Source organism: Abramis brama (genome assembly GCF_963993115.1).
Source record: "Abramis brama genome assembly, chromosome: 16".
Classification (NCBI taxonomy): domain Eukaryota; kingdom Metazoa; phylum Chordata; class Actinopteri; order Cypriniformes; family Leuciscidae; genus Abramis; species Abramis brama.
Genome location: NC_139978.1, coordinates 31,738,141 through 31,760,782, shown reverse-complemented (window position 1 = coordinate 31,760,782; position 22,642 = coordinate 31,738,141). Strand labels below are relative to the sequence as shown.

Here is a 22,642-nt window from a genome sequence, read left to right as displayed (position 1 = left end):
AGCTCGTTACAAGGCATTCTGGGATTTTCTAGAATATAAATATATATGTGAAGCTGCCTTGGATTTTGGGCAAAATGAGGAATCTTTAAAGGCGGCTCTGGGAAGGTGGATGTAGAGGCTGAATTGCCAGACAGACCACTGAAAATATGATTACAGATTTATAAACTCACAACACCAATAATTTACCAGAGAGATTGTATATCTGCAGATACACGGATGAGCTGTGACTTTCTGTTCCTTTCTCGGCTCTATTCCTTTGAAAGCACAGAAACGCTCTGTAATAGCAAACCTGATGAAGTTCTCCTCAAGAGATATATCGACTCCTGGAGGTCTTTCGATTTGCATTTCTCAAAGTGCTACAAGTAAATGCAAAGTGACAGAGGTGTGGACAGGTTAAAAGCTGACAGACGTGGATTCTATACCATCCTCTGCAGTAATGTGCAGTTATATAAGGCCGAAGCCCCGTTATTAATAAAATATGCCGCGGCGACTGAAAGAATACCTGACAGACTAAGTGTGTTTGAACAGACTGTGAAATCCAGATAAAATAAAATAAAAGATGCATTAAGTTCCACTTACACAAAAAAGGTAACACACCCTCACACATCAAGAGGACACTGGGAATGCCAATAAAATATGAATGTAGAGAGGATAGCTTCAATACTACTTCTCTTTAGCTTTAGAAATGCCACTAGGGGGCTTAAGGTGAAGTGTGTGATTTCTTACCTCGCATGGATGACGGCTTGTCGATGGGAAAGTCACCATCCCACACGATGGAGAAATCCACAGGCAGGTCTCCCATCTCATTCCCTTCATACCAGTACTGCGAGAGGAAAGCAACAGAAACAACATCTATATGAGAAAAAGGTTTATACTCCACCCTCTGCATCAACCGCCACTGATAACATCTTTCTTGACGTAAGAAAAACAATCATTTGCAAACTTCACAGAACTACTGGAAAAAATATGCCCAAATCACCGCTGACATTACTTGACGTTCTCAAGAGACGATTACAGATGAGAGTGATGTTATCGGGTCACTTTCTCCACCGGCCCTGCTCAGAATCAATCCTGATAACATCTTCCCTGACCCAATGGAAATTAGCTTAAATCCAGATCTAGAATTTGCTACACACTTCACAGCACTCTTGGAAAAACACGTCCAATCACGACTGACATCTTCTGAACATCACATTGACGAACAGCATGACTGCAGATGATGACAACGCAATCGTTTCACTCTCTTCACAAGCACTTCTTTCATTCATTGTTGATGAGGCCATACAAAAAAATAAGAGAGAACAGAATAAATACATATAAATATAAGTGTGTGTGTACACAATATATACACATATATATACATATATATACAAATATACTGTATATACACACACACATATATATATATATACATACATACATACACACACACACACTCTGATAGTTTAAATAAATAATAATGTACACACACACACATATCAATTTTCTTCTAGAATGATCATTTTGATCAAGCTTGTATATTTAAGATAGAGAGAGAGAGAGAGATTAAATGATGAACACCCACAAACAAATATATGTTGTATATGTAACTTTTTCTATTTGTGGTGGGGACAGCATAAATATTTGCAGGGCTTGTAAAAATCAAGTTACCAGAAAAAATGCTCATTAAGTTGTGATATGGCGGATCTCCGGCACGCGGCTGCAGCTTGTCATGTGGCGCAGAAAGCAGGTGACGATGGTTTTTACTGTCCGGGATTTAATTAGCAACACTGAGAGCACTTATCCAACGCAACCCTGAGAGAATATCGCTGATCAGGCTCATCGATCGGCGGCTGCTTGCTTAAGAGCCTTCGAGATAGGATGGGGAGTCCAAGAGAACACGAGTAAACTTCCCAGAGCGAAGCTCCAGATTCAGCATTACAAACCACCACAATGGCACTTTTACCTTCGCTTTCCCTGATAAATGTGCGATCATGCTATTTGAAAGGCTAAAGAAAACTAAAGGCCTAATTCACTATATCAGTTCAGCACATGGTATATTTCAGTGCAAAAATCAACACATGCAAACTGAGCCAAGGGTTTTATGAAGGATTTACGCTGAAATGTGTTTCATTAATGCATCCAAATTAGTTTATTAAGGATGAATACACTAAACAGTTTATCATGTGGTAGATTTCAGTGCAAAACCAGTTAGTTCTTCACTTAATATGCAATTACAGATGAGGTATTCATCTTATTCACTTAATAATATGCATATTAAGTGAATATCTGTATACTAAGTGTATAATATATATCTGTATAATAAGTGAATATCTTATTCACTTAATATGCAAGATATGGATTTATGTTGTTCAATTGTGGACACTCTTACCCAATTTTTATGATTATTTTGCAAACCGAGCACTAAAATAGCATAGCCGACGTGCAAATAAACGACGCTTTTCATTCTTACTGAATTCCCCCCCAAGCAGTGAAAACTGCACTGAATTTATTTCCATTTATGGCCAAACCAAAATCTATTTTGGAAAAAAGCAAAAGAACACCCTGCCTCGATGAAACCTCATGCCTCGGCCAGTCATTAAGCCCGATTGAAACGTCAGCTGTTACATCAGCGTTCATTCAGCCGCACAGCCCAGATAAATCACAACAGAGAAAACAAGCAGTGCCACATCGTTCCCCAGCAGTCTGAGAGGCCCCGAGGAGTGGAAAATGGCCCTCAGTGGTGTGTGCGGTAAAGCCCGAATCTTTCTGCAGCTGTTCTGGGGGAAAATATCTGAGAGGAACTCAAGCGAGCTCTGCAGTGGAAAAGGTGGTGAAAAGCTGAACTAAACCTCACTCAACCTGTTGACGCCAGGCACCCAGCAGTCATATATCTCTATGAGACACAGCTGCTGGGGTCCCGGGCATCTTAATTGGGGTCAATTACAAGCGACCAGCATACTGGCATACAGGTCGCAGAGGTCATGACTTCCACATCATTAACCTATCTTGAAATTTGTTGAGCTATTATGCAGTCAAGCTATAAGGAAAAAGGCCTGATTTACTAATAGCATTTTATAAAAGGTGCAAAAATCACAAGCAAATGAATGGTAGAGATATCAAACTGTGTCTTTTCATAGAACATGTCAGTAAAATTACAAATAAAAATGTATTTGTTGCTAGCTAATTTGTCCAACAGGACTTTTTCATGAAACAAAAGCAGAACGGATGTGTAAATCCGAATGACTATTTACACAATAATGGTTTAATGAACAATGCATGAAGGAGGCCTAATCCTAATGAGACTCTTTTTAATTGTGTTTTTTGAAAATAAAAGCATCTATTAAAACAAAAGAGTATTTCTATAATTATAATCTAAATAATAATATATGATGTTAATAATATATAAAGTGTGTGTGTGTGTTTGTGTATATATATATATATATATATATATATATATATATATATATATATATATATATATATATATATATATATATATATGAAGAGTTCAGATGCAAAAACCTCTAAGTGCCATCTGAAATTTTCTTCTAGAATGATCATTTTTATCAAGCTCGTATATTTAAGTTCAGTAATTTCACTTAAATGGCAATTAATAGGTAATTTTCATTGCCATTTAAGTGAAATTACTTAACTTAAATATATGAGCTTGATAAAAATGATCATTCCAGAAGAAAATTTCAGATGGCACTTAAAGGCTTTTGCATCTGAACTCTTCATATATATATATATATTTATTTATTTTTATTTTATTTTGCAATATTTATATATAATATTTTAAACATATAATATAAATCTATTCTATATATATGCATATGTTTATATATTCATAGAAAAGTATTCCTATATATATATATATATATATATATATATATATATATATATATATATATATATATATATATAAAAATACACTATTATACTTTTTGCCTATTGCCTCTCCTCTGGTGAAAGATTTGAGCTTTGAGGAGATTAGCCTCTGTGTGTAAATGGGTGGAAGCCTTTGTGTTTGCCCATACAATACCGCTTATCTCTGCCAGAAGTGAATTGATTTTCCTCCGGCTTGTCTTCCCACTGTATCGCAGTGTGTTATGTGTAGACAGCCTGGCCTGGTTCTGTCAAAGGCCTCACTGGAAATGACTGGCAAACGACAGCAAGGTAATATTACCTCCAAAACCGTCCTCAATTTATCAGCAGCCCTGAATGTGCAAAACACAACCCAGGACGGGTGCTATCACAGGAATAAAGGCCGTTTCCACCTTTTTGATTTAGCTTTGTTCACATCCTTGGGGTACATTTCAATCCCGTTTGCATGTTTAATCAAAGGCTATAATATCTGCTAGCGGCACGTGGGTTTTTTAAGAGACCACTTTTAAAAATTGGTGTGCTCAATAATCCACTTATTGGAGCTAAGTTAATACAGTGCTACCGTTTATGGCAGCAGCTATGATGAATAACTGGAGATATTGACTCAGGGGGGGAAAAAATGCTGCTTCTCGAAAATGCAGCCTTCCCTTGAAATTAAGTGATTGCAATTAATTCAAGTGGAACTCGGGTGGAACAAAGTATTTAGTCTTTAATAGGATTTTATTGTTAAAAGATGTTTTCATATACCTCATCTCTCTGGATACACTCGGCTCCAGTTGACCTGTCAATGGCGTCGTGTTCAAGTGACAGAATGAAAATCAATATAACTTAATGATGGAGGACCTGTACATTTAATTAAGTTACAAATTGGGCCAGACTCAGCGAAAAAAGACACAACGGCATCAATGGTACGAGCAAAATGAGCCCGCTGTGTGCGAGGCATTACTTTACGGTAACCTAATTACTGAATCATAGCTATCCCATTACTAACGACAGTCCAGTAATAACAGCATATAATTCACTTCACCGAATGTTGCGTCATGGACTAATTCCTAGGTTGGGAGAGGGGAATTCTGGGATATGATAAAAGATACAGCCTCTGTCAGTCCAACTATGATGTGATTTGGTTTGGTCGTGAGCCACTGGAAACAAATAATGGCAAAAGTGGTTCTCCTAAAGCCATGAGGATAAGGAAAGGTGGCCACATGGATGTGCAAGCAATGCGTGTCACCATAAATGAGGCGGATGCGCTGACCTAAGGCAAACCAAAGCCTGGTTTTCTGGTGTGTCACTCTTGGAGGGATTTCTTCATTTGGAGGTTCTAGCGCAGCTGAGCCTCTTAATACACGATCAGCTCAGGGCGCAGTTAATGTGATACATTACAGCTGGGACATATACAGTAGATTGATCACCGCATTAGTTGATAAATTTATTTTAATAGTGCCCACCTGCCTCCACACGGCAACCTAATAGCATTTAGAGTTTACAGAGACTGGTTGGAAGAAGCAGAGGACACCCATGATTGCACCGAAACAAGTAACTGAAATGACCCAAGAAACTTTTTTTGGCCAGGCGAAAACTGCTCGCATACAACCCAGGTGATCGTTAAAACACATTTCTCTCTGGTAGTACGGTATAAAACGGCTAATGGCTGATTGAGCACTTGATGAGAATAATAGAATAATGAGGGTGAGGTGGTTCAAAATGCCTGACAAAAATAACATGTAAGTGTTTTTATTCAAAAAGCTTCCGCTACCCTGCATCGAGGATAATGGGGTTCTTTGTAAGGGCCCTCTCCATCAAGAGTCTGGTTCAGAACTTGGGCATTGTGTAAAAAAGGCCTCTGGCGGTACGTTTCCCCGGTAACACGGCCGGTGCCTGTCGCTAAGGGGTCAGCGGCGCTTAGCAACACTTACGCTCATGAACTCATTTGGAGTATTTTGCACACCTCTCCCTTCTTGGAAAAAAACTTGAATTTCTTTGGATTTAGCTTCAGCCAAGCAAAAAGCACACCAAGTACAGACTTTTTTTTCATGACTAAAATTAAAAAGCACACATAAAGCAGGTGGTTATTATGTTCTGACGGGGACTAGCATATTTATCTTTTGTTTGACATTTGATGTACTGTACGAGCAGATGTTCAAGCTATAGCTGTGCATTTCTGATTCTTGAGTGCCACGGTACAGAGAAGTGGTATAATATAGTCATATATTAGAGACATGCTATAACATTTTACACAACTGAAAAGGTAGTTCCAGAACATTTTTCCTGGGAGTACATGTTGTTCCTTTCATAACTGATAATGAGATCTTTTGAAATACAATTGGACCAGTACCATCCCCCTGAGGCACACCTTATTGGAATACCATCTTTGCTTTGCTTTCAGATGATTTGGCTGTTTAGTTGATATCATTATTACTAGTGAGTACTAAGTAGTCAGTTAGCTTTGTCCAATCAACTTTCAGTACACTATTATTCAACGTTAAATGTTTGAACACAATCACACTGGTAGACTAGCTCATGAATTGGACCTTTCGGTCACCAGCCCTGAACTTTTCTTACTATCCCATACACACCATGACTACACAATCATTGATTCATTTATTAGCTAGTACAATTAGCATTTTGTTCATTATTACAACCATTAGCTTTCTCACTACTTGACTTGCTGAGTACAGTAAAATCCATTGTAATGTATGTGATGTGGAAGCTACACAATAGCAGCATTGTGAGATACTGAAAAAGCAGCTGTCTGAATTCTAGGGTGAGGCAGGAACGGGAAACAGCCGAGAAATTAGGGAGAATGCAGGACCAGTTAACTTGATTTTTGTCAAAAATAATGACCTCTCCAATTCCAGTGCGAGATGTGCCCTAAGGGAGACCACTTACATCAAGATAAGAGCAGATTAACTAGCTGTAATACAACACCAGTAGCCTTTGTCTTCAACACTGTGAGGTCTTTTCAACATCAATAAAAAAACTGCTATGATTATCACAGGTGTGGAAGCTAAATATATATATATATATATATATATATATATATATATATATATATATATATATATATATATATACACATACAGGTGCTGGTCATAAAATTAGAATATCATCAAAAAGTTGATTTATTTCAAGAATTCAACTTAACAGGTGAAACTAATATATTATATAGACTCATTACATGCAAAGTGAGATATTTCAAGCCTTTATTTGTTATAAGTTTGATGATTATGGCTTACAGCTTATGAAACCCACGAAATCAAAATCCCAGAAAATTAGAATATTACATGAAATCACACAGTAATTACACAGTGATACCATGGTCATTGAACCAGGTTTTGGTTATTTTGGCAGTGTGGGCAGGTGCAAATCCTGCTGGAAATTGAAGGAAGCATCTCCATAAAGCTTGTCTGCTGAAGGAAGCATGAAGTGCTCTGGAAATGTCCTGGTAGACGGCTGTGTTGAGTGGACAGCACAGTGGACCAACACCAGCCGATGACATGGCTCCCCAAACCAACACAGACTGTGGAAACTTCACACTGGACTTCAAGCATCTTGGATTGTGTGCCTCTCCATTCTTCCTCCAGACTCTGGGACCTTGGTTTCCAAATGAGATGCAAAATTTGCTCTCATCAGAAAAGAGGACTTTGGTCCACTGTGCTTTATTAAATCCAGAGTCAACGCAGCCGTCTACCAGGACATTTTCAGAGCACTTCATGCTTCCTTCATTTTCCAGCAGGATTTGCACCTGCCCACACTGCCAAAAGAACCAAAACCTGGTTCAATGACCATGGTATCACTGTGTAATTACTGTGTGATTTCATGTAATATTCTAATTTTCTGGGATTTTGATTTCGTGGGTTTCATAAACTGTAAGCCATAATCATCAAAATTATAACAAATAAAGGCTTGAAATATCTCACTTTGCATGTAATGAGTCTATATAATATACAAGTTTCACCTGTTAAGTTGAATTCTTGAAATAAATCAACTTTTTAATGATATTCTAATTTTATGACCAGCACCTGTATATATATATATGAAAAAGTAAATTGTAGTTGAAAATATAAGTAAATATAAAAATAGAAATAGAAGAAGAATAGAAGAAAATATAAATTCACACCTATGATATTTGTAAGTAAAAACAAAAAAGGAATGAAACACCTGAAATACTATTTAAAAAAAAATGATATAGCAGAGAAAACATGATTGAGGACAAATATGAGGTTGAATTGAAGTTAAACTGTACGAGTAAGAGAACATAACAGACGGAATGACCTCTAAAACCTCATCCTTTTTCTATTTACTTCACCTTTCAGTAACGAATAGAGCTATATGAATACCTTTCTTGAGTAGAGTACGAAAAAAAACCCAGCTGACTGTTTGATGCACGTTCTCAGGTGATGTGTAAACAGAAGATGAAACTGATTGATTCAGCGTCTCCTATCTGAAGGCACTCACAATTTCATTAGCATGGACCCCACGGTCTCAAAGTCACCTGCCGCTGGCTCCCAGAAGACTAAGCTGTGCCATTCGCCTTGACTGCCATATTGATTGATTTTCGCTGTCTCGTGTGAAAGCATGAGAGAGAGGACACGTGCTGAGGTAGGGAGTGGCGGGCGGACGATGACACTCTCCTGGGAGCCAGTGTAATTTGTATCAGGTCTTCGCTGATGTTCGATTGCTATTCAGGGAAGATGCATGTCATGAGAGAGATGATGTGCTTTTTCGTTACTGTGTCACTGGTAATCACACTATCAATTAATCTGTGCATGCCCAGACCAACACAGATAGCACAATGAGGTGAGAGACAAAGAGACTGAGAGATAAGAAACGCAAGGGGGGGAAGGGAGCCGATGAGGAGAAACAGTGAGAATGTGAGGATTTTGTTTCTCATCACAGTGAGGTAGAGACAGAACTCATCTAGAAACACTGCAGTCCGGAAAAACACACAATGCAAGTGAACGCAAATGCTTTTAGTTATGCCATTCATAACGCAACACAAGTACGCATCACAAATATTATACTAACAAAACAATACCAGAACAGCCACATTAAGTTGACAGTGAGAAAAAAAGTAGCACAAAACGAACGTATTGCGTAGCATAACATGTAATGTAATGTTTTTAGAGATAACTAAAACTAAAAGAGATAACTAAGAGTAATAATTTTTACGGCATGCATTGCAATAACATTGTTCTAGTTCTAGTTCATACAGATGCTTCCAAATTAAATTACAGGACTTTTATGGACATTAAGCACTAATTTTAGAATTTTTCAAACATTCTTTATTGCTTAATTTTAAAATAATAATAATAATAATAATAATAATAATTATTATTATTTACATTTTAAATAAAAAATTATTAAGTAAAATTAAAAAGTGAAATCAAATAAAACGTCTGAACCATTAACTCAACTCATACAGGTAAATTCATCAAACAAATTCTTTATTTCTTAATTTCAAATTTCTAAAAAATAAAAATAAAGCAACAAAATAAATATAAGTTCTTCATTTTAAATGTTTAATAAGAAAAACAAATACAATAAAATTAAATTTTAAATAAATAATTAATAAAATAAAATAAAACATCTGAACTATAAACTTGTTTGTATTTGCTTGTACAGCAAATACAAAGAGGTAAAAATGTACTTGGCTCAAAATAAACACTGGCTAAATAAGAGTAAAAATTAGCACTGGTGAGTAAATAGGAACAGTAACAGTACTTGTTTGCAGCAGGAAACTAAGCAAATGATAAAGGAAAAAAGATTATTCCAGTACTTTAATTTAGTACTTTAAAGAACTTGTACAAACACTGTATATAATGTCCTACCATGCACCATAAATGCTCTTCCAGTACAAAACGTTTTTCATGTAAAAAAATAAAATAAAATAAAAATCATTTAGGAATCTATTTGAGTCACGTGTGCAACAGTTTTGCAGTCAGTGTGTACAGGCAAATTATCACATCGCATCTAGTTATGACACAGATGTTATTCTGTGAATTTGTTGGTTTCGCAAGACTTTATAAATAAAAGATCTGCACAGAAATCCCCATGTCAATATTCATCTGCAATAAGTAAATAAAAAACCTGTTGGCCTCCATATAGTCTGTTTAGACTGCACAAGTCGCTACGCTTCAATTCCAATTTAAATGCATAGCGCTGTCGGAGACAGCAGCGCGGGTCACAGTCAGGGAGACTGATGAACAGGAGGAGATGAGTCCAAACAGATGGAAGGACAACAGTTGCACCGGGGTCCTGCGAGGAGACCTTCCAACCGAGCTCGTGTCATTCCTGGAGAGAACCACAATCAATCCAGTACCGGGCGCGCGCTACAGACGTGATCCTCATTATTAAATTGCAACGGGACATCAATTGTCTTGTCGCAGAGTTGGGGCTAGTGGATTGACCTTTGACCCCGTCAGGGTACAGAGGTCAAAGGGCACGCGCTCCACCTCCAGCATGGCAAATCGGGTTCACCGCATTCCTTTTCAACGTGTCACACTGTCGTGCCAAATTATGAGGCACGTCCAGCGCCTAGCTAATTATCTTACAAGAATCCCTGAGGTTACTGTGACAACCAGATGGGTCACAGACGGCCTGTACCGCCTGCATATGAGAGCGAAAGGGAGGACCGAGAGAGAGAGAGAGAGAGAGAGACAGACATTCTCAATGTCAACATCTTGACATGCTCCATTTTTCACTGGGATTGAGAAAACAACAGTTCCAGCGTTATAAATTGATGCCTTTGCCGATTTACCCGGATAAAGAGTCGTATTTTTTATGATCAGTGATTCAGTGAGAAGTCACCTTGGCTTTCTCAGCACACTTCAGACAAATTCATCACCACCTCTTTGCCCTACAAGGGACGATTTGAAGCTCATGCTAATTTTTTTAATGGAAATAATGTCACAAAGCAAAATATAATGAGAGAAAACAATGCATCTGTTCATATGACAATTATTCAAATGCCATCTGGGGTGAGGCTACGCTTGGAAAAATATGCTGATTAATAAATTACATTGTTGCCATTTAGGATACATTGAAAGGAATAGTTCACTCAAAAATAACAATTCTGTCATTATTTCTCACACTCATGTCATTCCAAACCCATCGATGTTAATAATTCTGTTTACCACAGAAAGCAAACAATCTTCATTCAGCGGCTGTTCATAGGAATTCTAAGCTCCAAAACATACTATCAAGCACCATTAAAATAAGTCCATATGACTGCAAGTTTTCTGAAGCTTTGAGTGATAAACAGATGCAAATTTAATTCTATGTTTATTGATAAACAAATATGGTGTAGGTTGGGATTAACTAGCTATTCTGCACATTCAAGTTGTGAATTTAATTTATGCAAGTAATTAATATATTTAAAAAAAACATTTCTATCCCACGTGTTCAAGAGAACAAAATAGTTTAGTTCTGGCTTGCAAAAAGGAAAAATCTGCTAATGATTTTTTTAAAGCACATTTTTGGATATTGCATTTACATTTTGAAGTTACCATCCTGAATTTATGCAAAATTCACATAAAATACACTAGTGTTCAAAAGTTTGGGGATGATAAGTAGAAGTCTCTTAAGCTAACCTGAAGGCTGAAGGCTTTTATTTGACCATAAATACAGCAATATTATGAAATATTATTACAATTTAAAAGATCTGTTTTCTATTCGAATACATTTTAAAATGTGATTTATTCCTGTAATGCAAAGCTGAATTTTCAGCATCATTACTCAAGCCTTCAGTCACATGATCCTTCAGAAATCATTCTAATATGCTGATTTGCTGCTCAAAAAACATTTCTTATCATTATTAATGCTGAAAGCACTTTGTGATGGAGAGCTCTTGAAGTTGTTTTCCATCACTGTTTTTATTGTGTTCTTACTTTTCTTATGCATTTTATAATATTCACGTGGCGTTTGCTGGTATATAGTTCCTGTTTTAGCTGAGTCGGCGTGTCCTTAAAGAAAGCGAAAACCTGTAGGGGCACGCTCATTTTAGATCATTTATGGAAATATTTGTGCAAATGTATGTTTTGGTTGTTATCCATCCTTTTTGTTGTATTTACTGAAGTTGTTTTTAACTCTTGTCTTAGAGATGTGTATATACGATGGCTGTCACTAGTAGCAAGGGACTAGTGGACGGATTGTGTTTTATAAGCCATGATTCTTTTTTTCTCAGGATTCTTTGATCAATAGTAAGCATTTATTTTAAATAAAAATCATTTGTAACAATGAAAATATCTTTACTGTCACTTTTAATCAATTTAATGCATCCTTGCTGAATAAAAGTATTACATTCTTTAAAAAAGAAAAAAGACCATAATATATTTGAACTGGTGTGTATGTGGATGGAAACCTGGATATTAACAGTCATTGGCTCTCGAGACTCTAATATCCAAATATAAAATCCGAATAATAATAAAAAATAATATCCATATCATGACATCACATTGATATTTATAATGCTTAACATCAAGGTGAATAAGTAATGACAATTTTTATTTTTATGTGAACTATTCCTTTAAGAAATTCTGCTGTTGCTAAAAAATAATCAACTTGAACCCTCAGATTTAGCCATTGCTATGAAAATTATTTTTCCTGCATTAATAGCCACTATTCATCATGTGTCGCTAAACTGAAGTGCAGTTCACATGTGAAAGAGTCGTTGTCTTACCGAAGTGTTCTGGCACTGGATGCAGGAGCTGTTGAAACGGACCGCGGGAATGCGCTGGACTTTGCCCTGGATGTTAAAGACGCACTCATAGTTCTTTTGTCCAGACTGAGGCTGGGGCAAGTTTCGAGCTCGCAACGTGATTGGCCGAACGATCCCCGCCGGTACCAGGATGTCGGTGCTGGGCAGAATTTGTGGGCAGCCCTGAAAATGACAACGAAAAAAGACAATACGTTATAATTCAGGCTCAGAACAAAGCACAAATAATCCTGACTCATAAATATCACAACCCATTCGACTTTCACTGACACTGATTCCAGTTTATCGAGCTTAAGAACAATAAATAACGTCTAGTCGACTGAAACTTTGCCTACAAATGTAGCATTCAGTCGCGCACAAACACACCAGAGATGCTAGGAAAGGAAATTGAGGCCATTAGGGCGGGAAGAACTTAAAATCCAGCAATCTGAGGCTAAAAACCCTATTACACAGCAGTTGCATCCATCTCCAGTTTTACGAAGCACGGTTCTCTCGGCAGATCACACTGATGAAGCGGTAAATGAATATCTTCCTTAGTCCTGCGTGTCAAGTCGTGCTAGAAGAGTCATTACGGTCTACTCTACCCGTAACCGATTGGAGCATTTATCAAAGAAACTATTTTATATTGACGTGACTTCTGATCGCACTGATGGAAAACTACACATCCTGAGATATATTAGCAGCTCAGAAACAACAGCACAATCTGAAGAGGGGAAACAAGGTTTCTGTTTACACAAGCCACATTAATTGATTGATGATCATCACTTATTGACGAGTGCACAGAGGTGTTGGTTGCAAAACAGCTCTTCTCCACCCCAGTTGTGCATCCTAGGATATTCGGGACGATCTGTAATCTATTTAACACCGAACAATAATCAGGGTGGCAGTAAAAGCAATTTGCAGGCAGAGCAGCCATAAATCAGAGCGGCTAGCCGGCCAGCGCATCGTCTGCCCGCGCCAAAAAGCAGCACGCTTAACAATGATGCAACTCTTTACCCCGGACCTCCATCAATCTGCACAGGTTTGCATATCAGTGTGACAATAAATCTCATTTTCATATTAGGTGTTTGTAAAGAAGGATTTACTCCCTGTGGAGGCACGAGGGGCGCACAGGTGGCGACTGCAGGGAGAGAAGGATAGCGTGCCTTCATACTGCAAAATGAGCACGATGAATCACCTGTAGTTCTGCGGAAGATGACAACGCTGAGCTAATGATAAATTACTCCAGACGACTGGCCCGTAAACAAATACACAGTCCACGGGCATTAGAAAGCGACTCTGATGATACGAAACTCGGGTTGGGTGTGTTTAATGAGAAAACACACAGCTCAGTCACTGAAAATGGTTTCAGCTGTCGTGATTCTCTGCGAAAATGTTATATGTGTGATACGTGGCTCAGAACCACATAAAATCTTATGCAGACAGTCCCCACTTCGCAGTATGTCTACTTCCCTGATATTTAGCATGTAAAAAGCAGTCTGTCTAATCTATAATAAATTATAACTTGAATTGAAAGATAATTTGAATTGAGGTGGCAAACATGATGCAGAATTTAAATTTGAATTTTAAAGGGAAAGTTCACCCAAAAATGAAAATTCCCCCACGATTTACTCACCCTCAAGCCATCCTAGGTGTATATGACATTCTTCTTTCAGACGAATACAATCGGAGTTATATTAAAAAATGTCCTGGCTCTTCCAAGCTTTATAATGGCAGTGAATGGCTGGAGAAAATTTGAAGCCCATAAAAGTGCATCTATCCATGATAAAAAATACTCCACACGGCTCTGGGGGGTTAATAAAGGCCTTCTGAAGCGAAGCCATGGGTTTTTGTATGAAAAATACCCATATTTATAACTTTATAATCTAAAATAATTAGCTTACGCAAGACGACCGTACACATACTACGCAAGTCGACTTGCGCCACAAAAGTAACCCGTGACGCATGACGTAGGAGTTTCGTAAGGTTTAAACAAATAGGGATGTGCAACAAACTGAAGTCCTCTTCTATTATATACAGTAGAAATCCTCCAACATTTATAGTTTATAAAGTTTTAAATATTTACAAACGCATGGCTTCACTTCAGAAGGCCTTTATTAACCCCCTGGAGCCATATGGATGACTTTTATCATGGATGGATGCACTTTTTTGGGCTTCAAATTTTCTCCAGGCATTCACTCCCAATATAAAGCTTGGAGGAGACAAGATATTTTTTAATATAACTCTGATTGTATTTGTCTGAAAGAAGAATGTCATATACACTAAGGATGGCTTCAGGGTTAAATTGAAATTCAAATAAATTCACATAATTGACAATTGGCACAAACGACAGACAGACAGACAGACAGATAGACAGATAGACAGATAGATAGATAGATAGATAGATAGATAGATAGATAGATAGATAGATAGATAGAACAAATCACCATTTCACAAATGAAATCAACTCCTGGCCTGCTGCTCACCAGAGTGGATTTCACGGCAGTCTCTTTAAAAGTTCTGAAGAATCCCACAAGAGGCTGATTCGAGGTGATGAAAATGAGGGGGACAAATTACAGCTCATGGAGGAGCGCTAACAGATTGCAGTCATAGATATTTAGCACAGGTGATTCTGCTAATGGACTATAATGGGCTTTTCATCAAGTTTTTGCCGTTTAGAATCGGGGCGCAGCTGCTCCATAATGTGTGTGCACTCAAAAGTTTTAGCACATGACATCATTAGTTTGATCCAAAAACACCATTTGCTAAATATGTTTTTAAAGCTCTCTTGATAATTCCTCCAACCATAACTAATAAACTCACGCTATAATATGAAACCAAAGCATGTTTCAAATGCAATTAATAGAGAAAAACAACAAATAATCAATCTATCTATCTATCTATCTGTCCGTCCATCCGTCCATCTATCTATCATTAGTTCTCTCAACTTATCTAAATCATCCATCCATCCATCGTTTTACAAAATAACTTTAAAAATCATAATGGTTTGGCCAGTTTTTTTTCTGCTGACTAATGTCAATTAGAAACCTCCCCCATTATTTCTCTTAACAAACCACATCCATTGCCTGTGTATATTCTTCTCAAATTGAAGGCAACTGCACCCTGAAGACATTTTCTGCCCCTTCCCTCTTAATGTCAGTTTGCTTGTTCTCATTAACAAGCTCCAATCACTACATAATTATGAATTAAACAAGCCAGGGATGGAGTGTTTGCTGAACGTGGCTTAAAGGTTAGAGATGAGCTGAAGAGCTTGTTAACTAAAGAGCGGGGAGGTAATGTCAGCGTTTACCAGTACATAACTCATCACGCCGGGAACACTGCATATATAATGTGTAGTTCTGACGTGAAGCCACATCAATTGAATTCTATATTAATGTTCCATGTTGCCATGGTGGCCTGTAAACAGCGTACGCTTAGGCTAATGAACTATATTACGCACAGAGAAATTGTTTATTATGATTAATACATTTCATTACTTGAAGAACATCCGCGTCTTTGCATAATGTTGTGGCTAAAACCCAGTGACACTAGGCTGTAAACATGTAAAATTATTACAGACCTTAAACGGATATCAAATTAGGGGTTGAATGACTTCAGATTTTCGACATTTGTGACTTAAGTCAAGTCGACGTCGACTAGTCGCTGATGACGTCAATTTTTGTACAAATAAGCCTGAACCTCGAGCTGAGACTCGAACGCAGATTTTCTTGTGCACAGCTATGGCATATGACACAGCACTCCTACATAACAGTTCTTTTGTCTTTGGGTCGTTATTTTTGCTACTTTGGGTGATATTTCTCACAGATTTCTGCTCGTTCTAAATCAGATATAAATAAACTAGTACAGAAAAGATTAGATTTATATGAATACATTAGTAATGAGAGCTTATAGAATTGCGTGTGAATTGCACCTGGCAGCATCTCTCTATTAAGTTTACTAACTCTTTAGTTACTAAGAAATATATGCTAGAACTTTTCAGTTTTTAAGCTATTTTATTGATCAATCACAGTGTTGACAACATTTCTGCGTACTGAATGCTTCTGTGTGCACGCAATGTGTGTGTGTTACAATAGAGCATGTATTAGTTTAGAACGGCGATTAACTTACATGTACAATAAGCGGTTTAAAACATGCATTCAGCGATAAATTTTGAGCATCCAGATGCTAAAATCAAACATATCTTGTGGAGCGCTCTCAGATTATGCATTTATTTGCCATTTTAACTGTTGGAAACAGAGCGTAAAAGTGGACTTCATAGATTTCTTATCCTATTGCGCCCTCTATAGGCCATGATCAGCGACTAGTCTAGGTCAAGCTTAAAGCCTCATGGCAGAGTATTAAAGTTGACTAGTCTGCCCTAAATTATATAATTAAAAACTAAACGATAAAAGTAATATTCAAAATGTTAAAACATACTATCTACTTTCCCACAACACTGCAAACAATGGAGCTTGAGGTTTGATTATTTTACTGCAAACATTTTTTTTCCAAAAATTATCTAAAGATCCTTAAAGATAAATTTACTTGGAAAAAAATTGCACACATTTTTTTTAAATGTTGTAAGCAAATTTTTTAAGTACAAACATAAATGTGTGATGTTTGTGCATAAAAAACAAACAATTAGTCATAAAGTCTTCTCATCTTACATGATTTTTTTAGAAATTTTTATTGCACACTTTTTTTTTTTTTTGTTGCAGTGTTGTATTGAGCTAAGAGAACTCTTATTGGTCAAAAGTATTTTTGCTTTATGAATTTGCAGCTTAAAGGTCAGCAAACGAATAAAACATAAAACCTTTAAAATGGGGTAAACATAAAACCTTTAAATGGGGTAAACACTGTACCGCTTTAACAAACAGGAGGCTGTATCCATGCACTACAAAAAACAAAAATCGTCAAATAAAATCTCTTTATGTTTCCGTTTACAGTGATTTAAACAACGAATTGCCCCATTCGGCTTTCAAGTAAGGTTCAGTGCCTTTCTGTGTGACATCATAATGCCACCGCCCGTGTTTTTATGCATCTACAGTAACTGTATCCCTTCATCCGAGCAGCTGCTTGTTTTCCCCAGTAGGGCTTTTCCCTCGCACTGATTAGCACCCCATTAGGAGAGGCCTGGCAGCTTACTGCCTGTTGACAGTCTCTCCATTAACCTTATTGTGCATATCCCGCTTATCACACAGCTAAGCACTTTTCTCCGTTGAAACATAAAAAGCCGGAGCGGACGAGGGAGAGAAATTCATGCCACACATTCAGAAAAAGCACGCTCTCTCTCTCTCTTTCACACACACACACACACACACACACAAATGAACAAGGAATCCAATCTTTCACTGCAGGTCTGCGAGAGGAAAAAAACGAATTGTTGCTTACATATATAATTTCCCGAGCAGTCAGTTGCTCAGTCACTCACTCCGTTTTTCCATTCCTTCTACCCTGTTAATCCCATTTTCAGTCTTCATAAGCCATAATCCATGAAATATGCTCCCTTCCCTCAGTGCCGAGAAAAATAAATTCAGTCTCCGGATCACTTGGGAGCTGTTCCAATTAAACGTTACATGATATTTTTTGACCTTATTCTTCGGCTAAGGCTGATTTTTTTTAATGGCCTGTATAATCTGAGGCGCAGCGCGTGTGTTGAAGTTTCTAAAGCTCTGATTGGTTGATTGGAGCTGGATAATATTCTGAAAGTGTTTGAAAAGACATACAAATAACTACAAATTATAGTCCATATGGAAGTGTCAGTTCACTGCAGAGGCTGAACTAATCATCTACTCTACAGCAGCGATGAAAGACACATTCAAAAATGTGATTTGGAGAAACGGCAATCAAACAATATACTACATAAATATGATAATCAGAAAGTACCATGATATATGAATATGGTAATCAGTTCTCTGGTACATAAATATGTAAATCAAACAATGCCATGGTATTTCGTTCAAGGACAAATAAGGATGCCCAAAATCATGAAAAAGAAAAAAAAAATCTTAAAAAAAAAATACAAGTTTAAAACACTGTTCTTAGAAATATCATGTTCGTAGAAATGAATATATTTTCAAAAAGAAAATTCAAATACAAATATTTTAAAACAAAAACTGCTTAATATGTAAAAAAATAAACAGTATAATGAATCTGTTTATTAACAGTATTTACATAATCTATCTCTATCTAATATTAAAATGCCCCCCAAAATATAAAAATGAAGATTAATTCAGATATTGAAGTGATGTTCTTTGTAAAAGAGGCATTTTATATAATTGTCTATATAATCATCAGTGCATTGACACATGAGATTTGTTAAAACATGTTTAGCATACACTTAGTGAATTTAAAACTCTAATTCTGAATTTATACAAATAAACTCATAAAACCTCTATCATATATATATATATATATATATATATATATATAGATTCCAGAAGGGATTTAACAAAATATTGTTATATAATATTGGTTGTGGGATATTGTAAATGATCACACACACTAACTGTATATATTTAAACTAAATATATACATAAATCTATAGAATTCAAAACATTATGAGATTGCAAATTCTTGAATCTTTTGACGGCCCAGGTTTCATTTCATCTGTCGCCTGAGGCTGTTTACTTGCGGCCCAGGATATTGATTTAGCCTTGATATCGAGATACCAAAGACTGCTATGATACTCAAGCCAAAATCTTCGTATCGATTGAACACCATCCATAAGATACACAAAGAATAAACCTCCATTTAAAGTATAAATGGAGCACTTGCTATCGTAGAAGCTGAAAGATGATCGTTTGGCACAGACTCCCTAAAATATGAAAGCAAAAGATTGCCGGTCCCACTTCGGCTCTAAAAGTCTCTTATCAGAAGATCGAGGTGCATCTCTGTTTTAGCAGTAAAGTGTTTGCTAATGTAAAAACAAGATAGCTTATCGTTATCGCCAGCGGTTGGCATGAGAAGCGAGGACGAGGGCACTCTGTGTGAAAGTGTCTGCGTCAGGCCTGTTTGCTGTGCTTCAGCGACGCATCGAGACTGGCGCTATGTAATGGCTGGCTGGTGACAGACGCCCGCCGTGTCACTTCCTGTGCGGCTACAGTGTCCGGCTTGAAGGACCACAGCACACAGAGCCTTTCCTGCTGAGCTTATGGAGTCTCTGTCACTCATCCCACAATTAATTACCTCAGCCCGCAGCTCCTTAATGAAAGAGTCGCCCCACCGAGACGAGACGAGGCTGGAGAAGAGGAGGAGGAGGAGAGATTTGGGAGTGTGAGAGAGTGAAAGAATGCATTGTGGGAACAAGAAAACAGATTGAGAAGGGACAGAAGGAGAAGTGACACTTGGAGAGCTCAAACGAAGAGAGAAAAAAATGGAGAGGCAGAGCATCAAAGTGAGAAAGAGGAAAAAATAAAACGTTATGTGAGAGGAAAAGGGGGGAGACGCCGGGGTCCCGTTGGGAATAAGGCCAGTTTGAAAACGTGTGCGAGATCTTCGTGGCCATTACTCTTGTTGAATCCTGTCCCTGCAGTGCTGCTCTTTAAGGTTAAATACATACATAAGCTAATTAAGCTTCCTGTAATGATAAATGTTACGGAGGGAGAGCGATATTACGGCACAGCAGCCACGCTGTCAATCAACGTCACTCTCAGATCATGACACAGCAACACTGAATAACGTCTATAGCCTAATAACTCTCTTTATGTCATACCGCTTTACAGATCAGTAATTCACATTCAAGCATGAATGAATATATGAACAAGTATGTTTTATGACATTTCTAACATTGTGAATATACATTATCCTAAACTAGCATATAATATTACCAACATTAATGAACCCACTATTATACTACTATATACCCACTACTATAACCCACTAACGAACACTATTCGTAAAGTATTATACTCCAAAACTAGCATCCAAAATCCTCAGAGGAACATTATATTTAACTCGAAATCTCTCCCTTAAAACAGACAGTTTTACTCTTGCTCGATCCCCAAAATCAAAAACATTTCCATCTTAGAGACCACACAATAAAAGGGAGACTTAAAAATGCTTTATTTCAGATGCTGAGGAATGAGGGGCGTGAGTGCGGGCCGTAATTAGGGGTCCGCGGTCCATCCATTCCCAGAGGTCACCTACCATACGCATAACAAACACGCTGAAGCCTCATCAACACTGAAAACCAGACACGCGCCGTTGTGTAGGAGGACATCTACGCGTGATATACTGATATAATCAAACGCATTTCAATACAGATGAGAAGAATGAGACCCTTATTAGAACACAGATTTGCATTCAAAACCGGTCCAATCCAGAAAGGACACACTTACAGTCGGTTTAATTGGCAAAGTGAAGGTCAAAGAATGTGTGTAAATGAAAAGACGACGAATTTAAACATGTCGGCGGTAAGAATGGCAATCACAGACTGCAGTTAGGTTTTTTTCTTCTACCATTTTAACTTGAAGTTATTTTTAGTTATTTTCTTGGTTGTGTTAGACATGAAACATTTTAAAGACAACTATTTTATTTCACTCTAAACCATTTCGCTTCATGAAAATATTTTAAGCAGTAGTTTGTATCTAATTTAACTAAAACCAGAACCACCAGACCCGTTTTACATGTTTTAACATGGTGGGGGTGTGCATTATTTTCTAATAATTCAATGGCCCAGAATCAATTATTCCACTTATACTACGGTTGCCACACCTCAAGACATTGTTTTTCAAGTTGTCCGTTTTTTTCCCTTTAAACCCTCTTTTGTGTAGGACTAATTTCTCACGCATCTCATCCAACGCCTCCGTTGCGAATTCCAAAACGTCATTTTAGAGCTAGTAACGGAGGCTTGAGCCACTGATAGCAGAGTAATGCAGTTTTTAGAGAGAGAGAGAGAGAGAGATTAAGTGTGTGTGGGTTACCTGTGCATCTCTCAGCAGTGTCTCTACTGTAAGTGAAACTAAGTTTATCTGTTTCAAGAACAGCGCCGTTATTACCTCGCTAGTGAGAAATGTCATGTAGCTTTTAAGTTGCTAAACTATTTTACTGATAAAATCGTCAAAACGCAATTTTGTGGCAAAAAACATGGAAATAATTGGTTGGTTTTAATCTATTGTTTAATATATTTATTTGCTTGGTCAGTGTCATTGGGTTTTGGTTTTATTGTGTTGTAGACTGTAAGCACCTTTGAAATAACAAATCATTTGGCGAAGTGATATGGACATGTAATGCGGTCAAGACCTGGAACTACTTTAGCCGTGCATTTCCTTGAAAATAATAGCACACCGTAGAAAGTCCATCAACTAATCAGATTCAAGCATTCAACAGCCCTGTAGTATAATGTGTAATACAGTCAGACTACTGAATTCAGACTTATTCTTGACTACAGCACAACATCTGCAGGAATGTTTACACATCTCTGTTTATATTTGTCACACTGTAATCTCTGCACTGATTTAGTCTATTGTTGTTCTCCATGTAGTAATTATCTGTCCCCTGACCTGCTCTACAATGCTTCAACATTTAAAGCTGCTAAAATCTGCACTCTGATATGTAAATGATCATCATTCCTACCCACTCGTTTAACCACTATTTCTCTATTTATTTTCATCTTTTATACACACTACTGCTTTGCAACTAATGTGCAAATTATTTAGTGACTTTCAAAAGGATCTAGTTTTTGTCAATACTTTGAGGCAAATCGTTGAGGAAACAAGTCTTGTGGGACCTTTAGCACAGTTAATGAATTATCTTAAATGTATTTTAAACAAGACACAATTTCGAGCAGCATACTGTTGCTATAGTAACTTCCTCAGGAAAACTTGACTTTGCTCAGCATCTGAAGTCTCTTCTGCTCACCAAGACTGCATTTATTTGATCAAAAATACAGTACAAACTGAAATATTATTACAATTTCTATTTTAATACATTTAAAAATGTAATTTATTCAAAGCTGAATTTCTCCAGACATCAGTCTCACATGATCCTTCAGGCTGATTTGCTGCTCAAACATTTCTTATTATTATCAATGCTAAAAACAGTTGTGCAGCTTAACATTTTTCAAAGAAAATATGATAC

The 22,642-nt window shown here is 37.2% G+C and overlaps 1 protein-coding gene across 1 annotated transcript in view; it reads right to left on the bottom strand.

Annotated features, from left to right (window-relative positions):
* Positions 1–22,642, bottom strand: part of plxna3 (plexin A3) — a 158,384-nt gene that overhangs the window by 29,149 nt on the left and 106,593 nt on the right. The window contains exons 10-11 of the mRNA XM_084138594.1: positions 12,548–12,748; positions 727–823 (exon numbers count right to left, since the gene is read on the bottom strand). Coding sequence (XP_083994720.1) covers positions 727–823; positions 12,548–12,748 — 298 coding nt within the window. The remainder of the gene's footprint in view (positions 1–726; positions 824–12,547; positions 12,749–22,642) is intronic.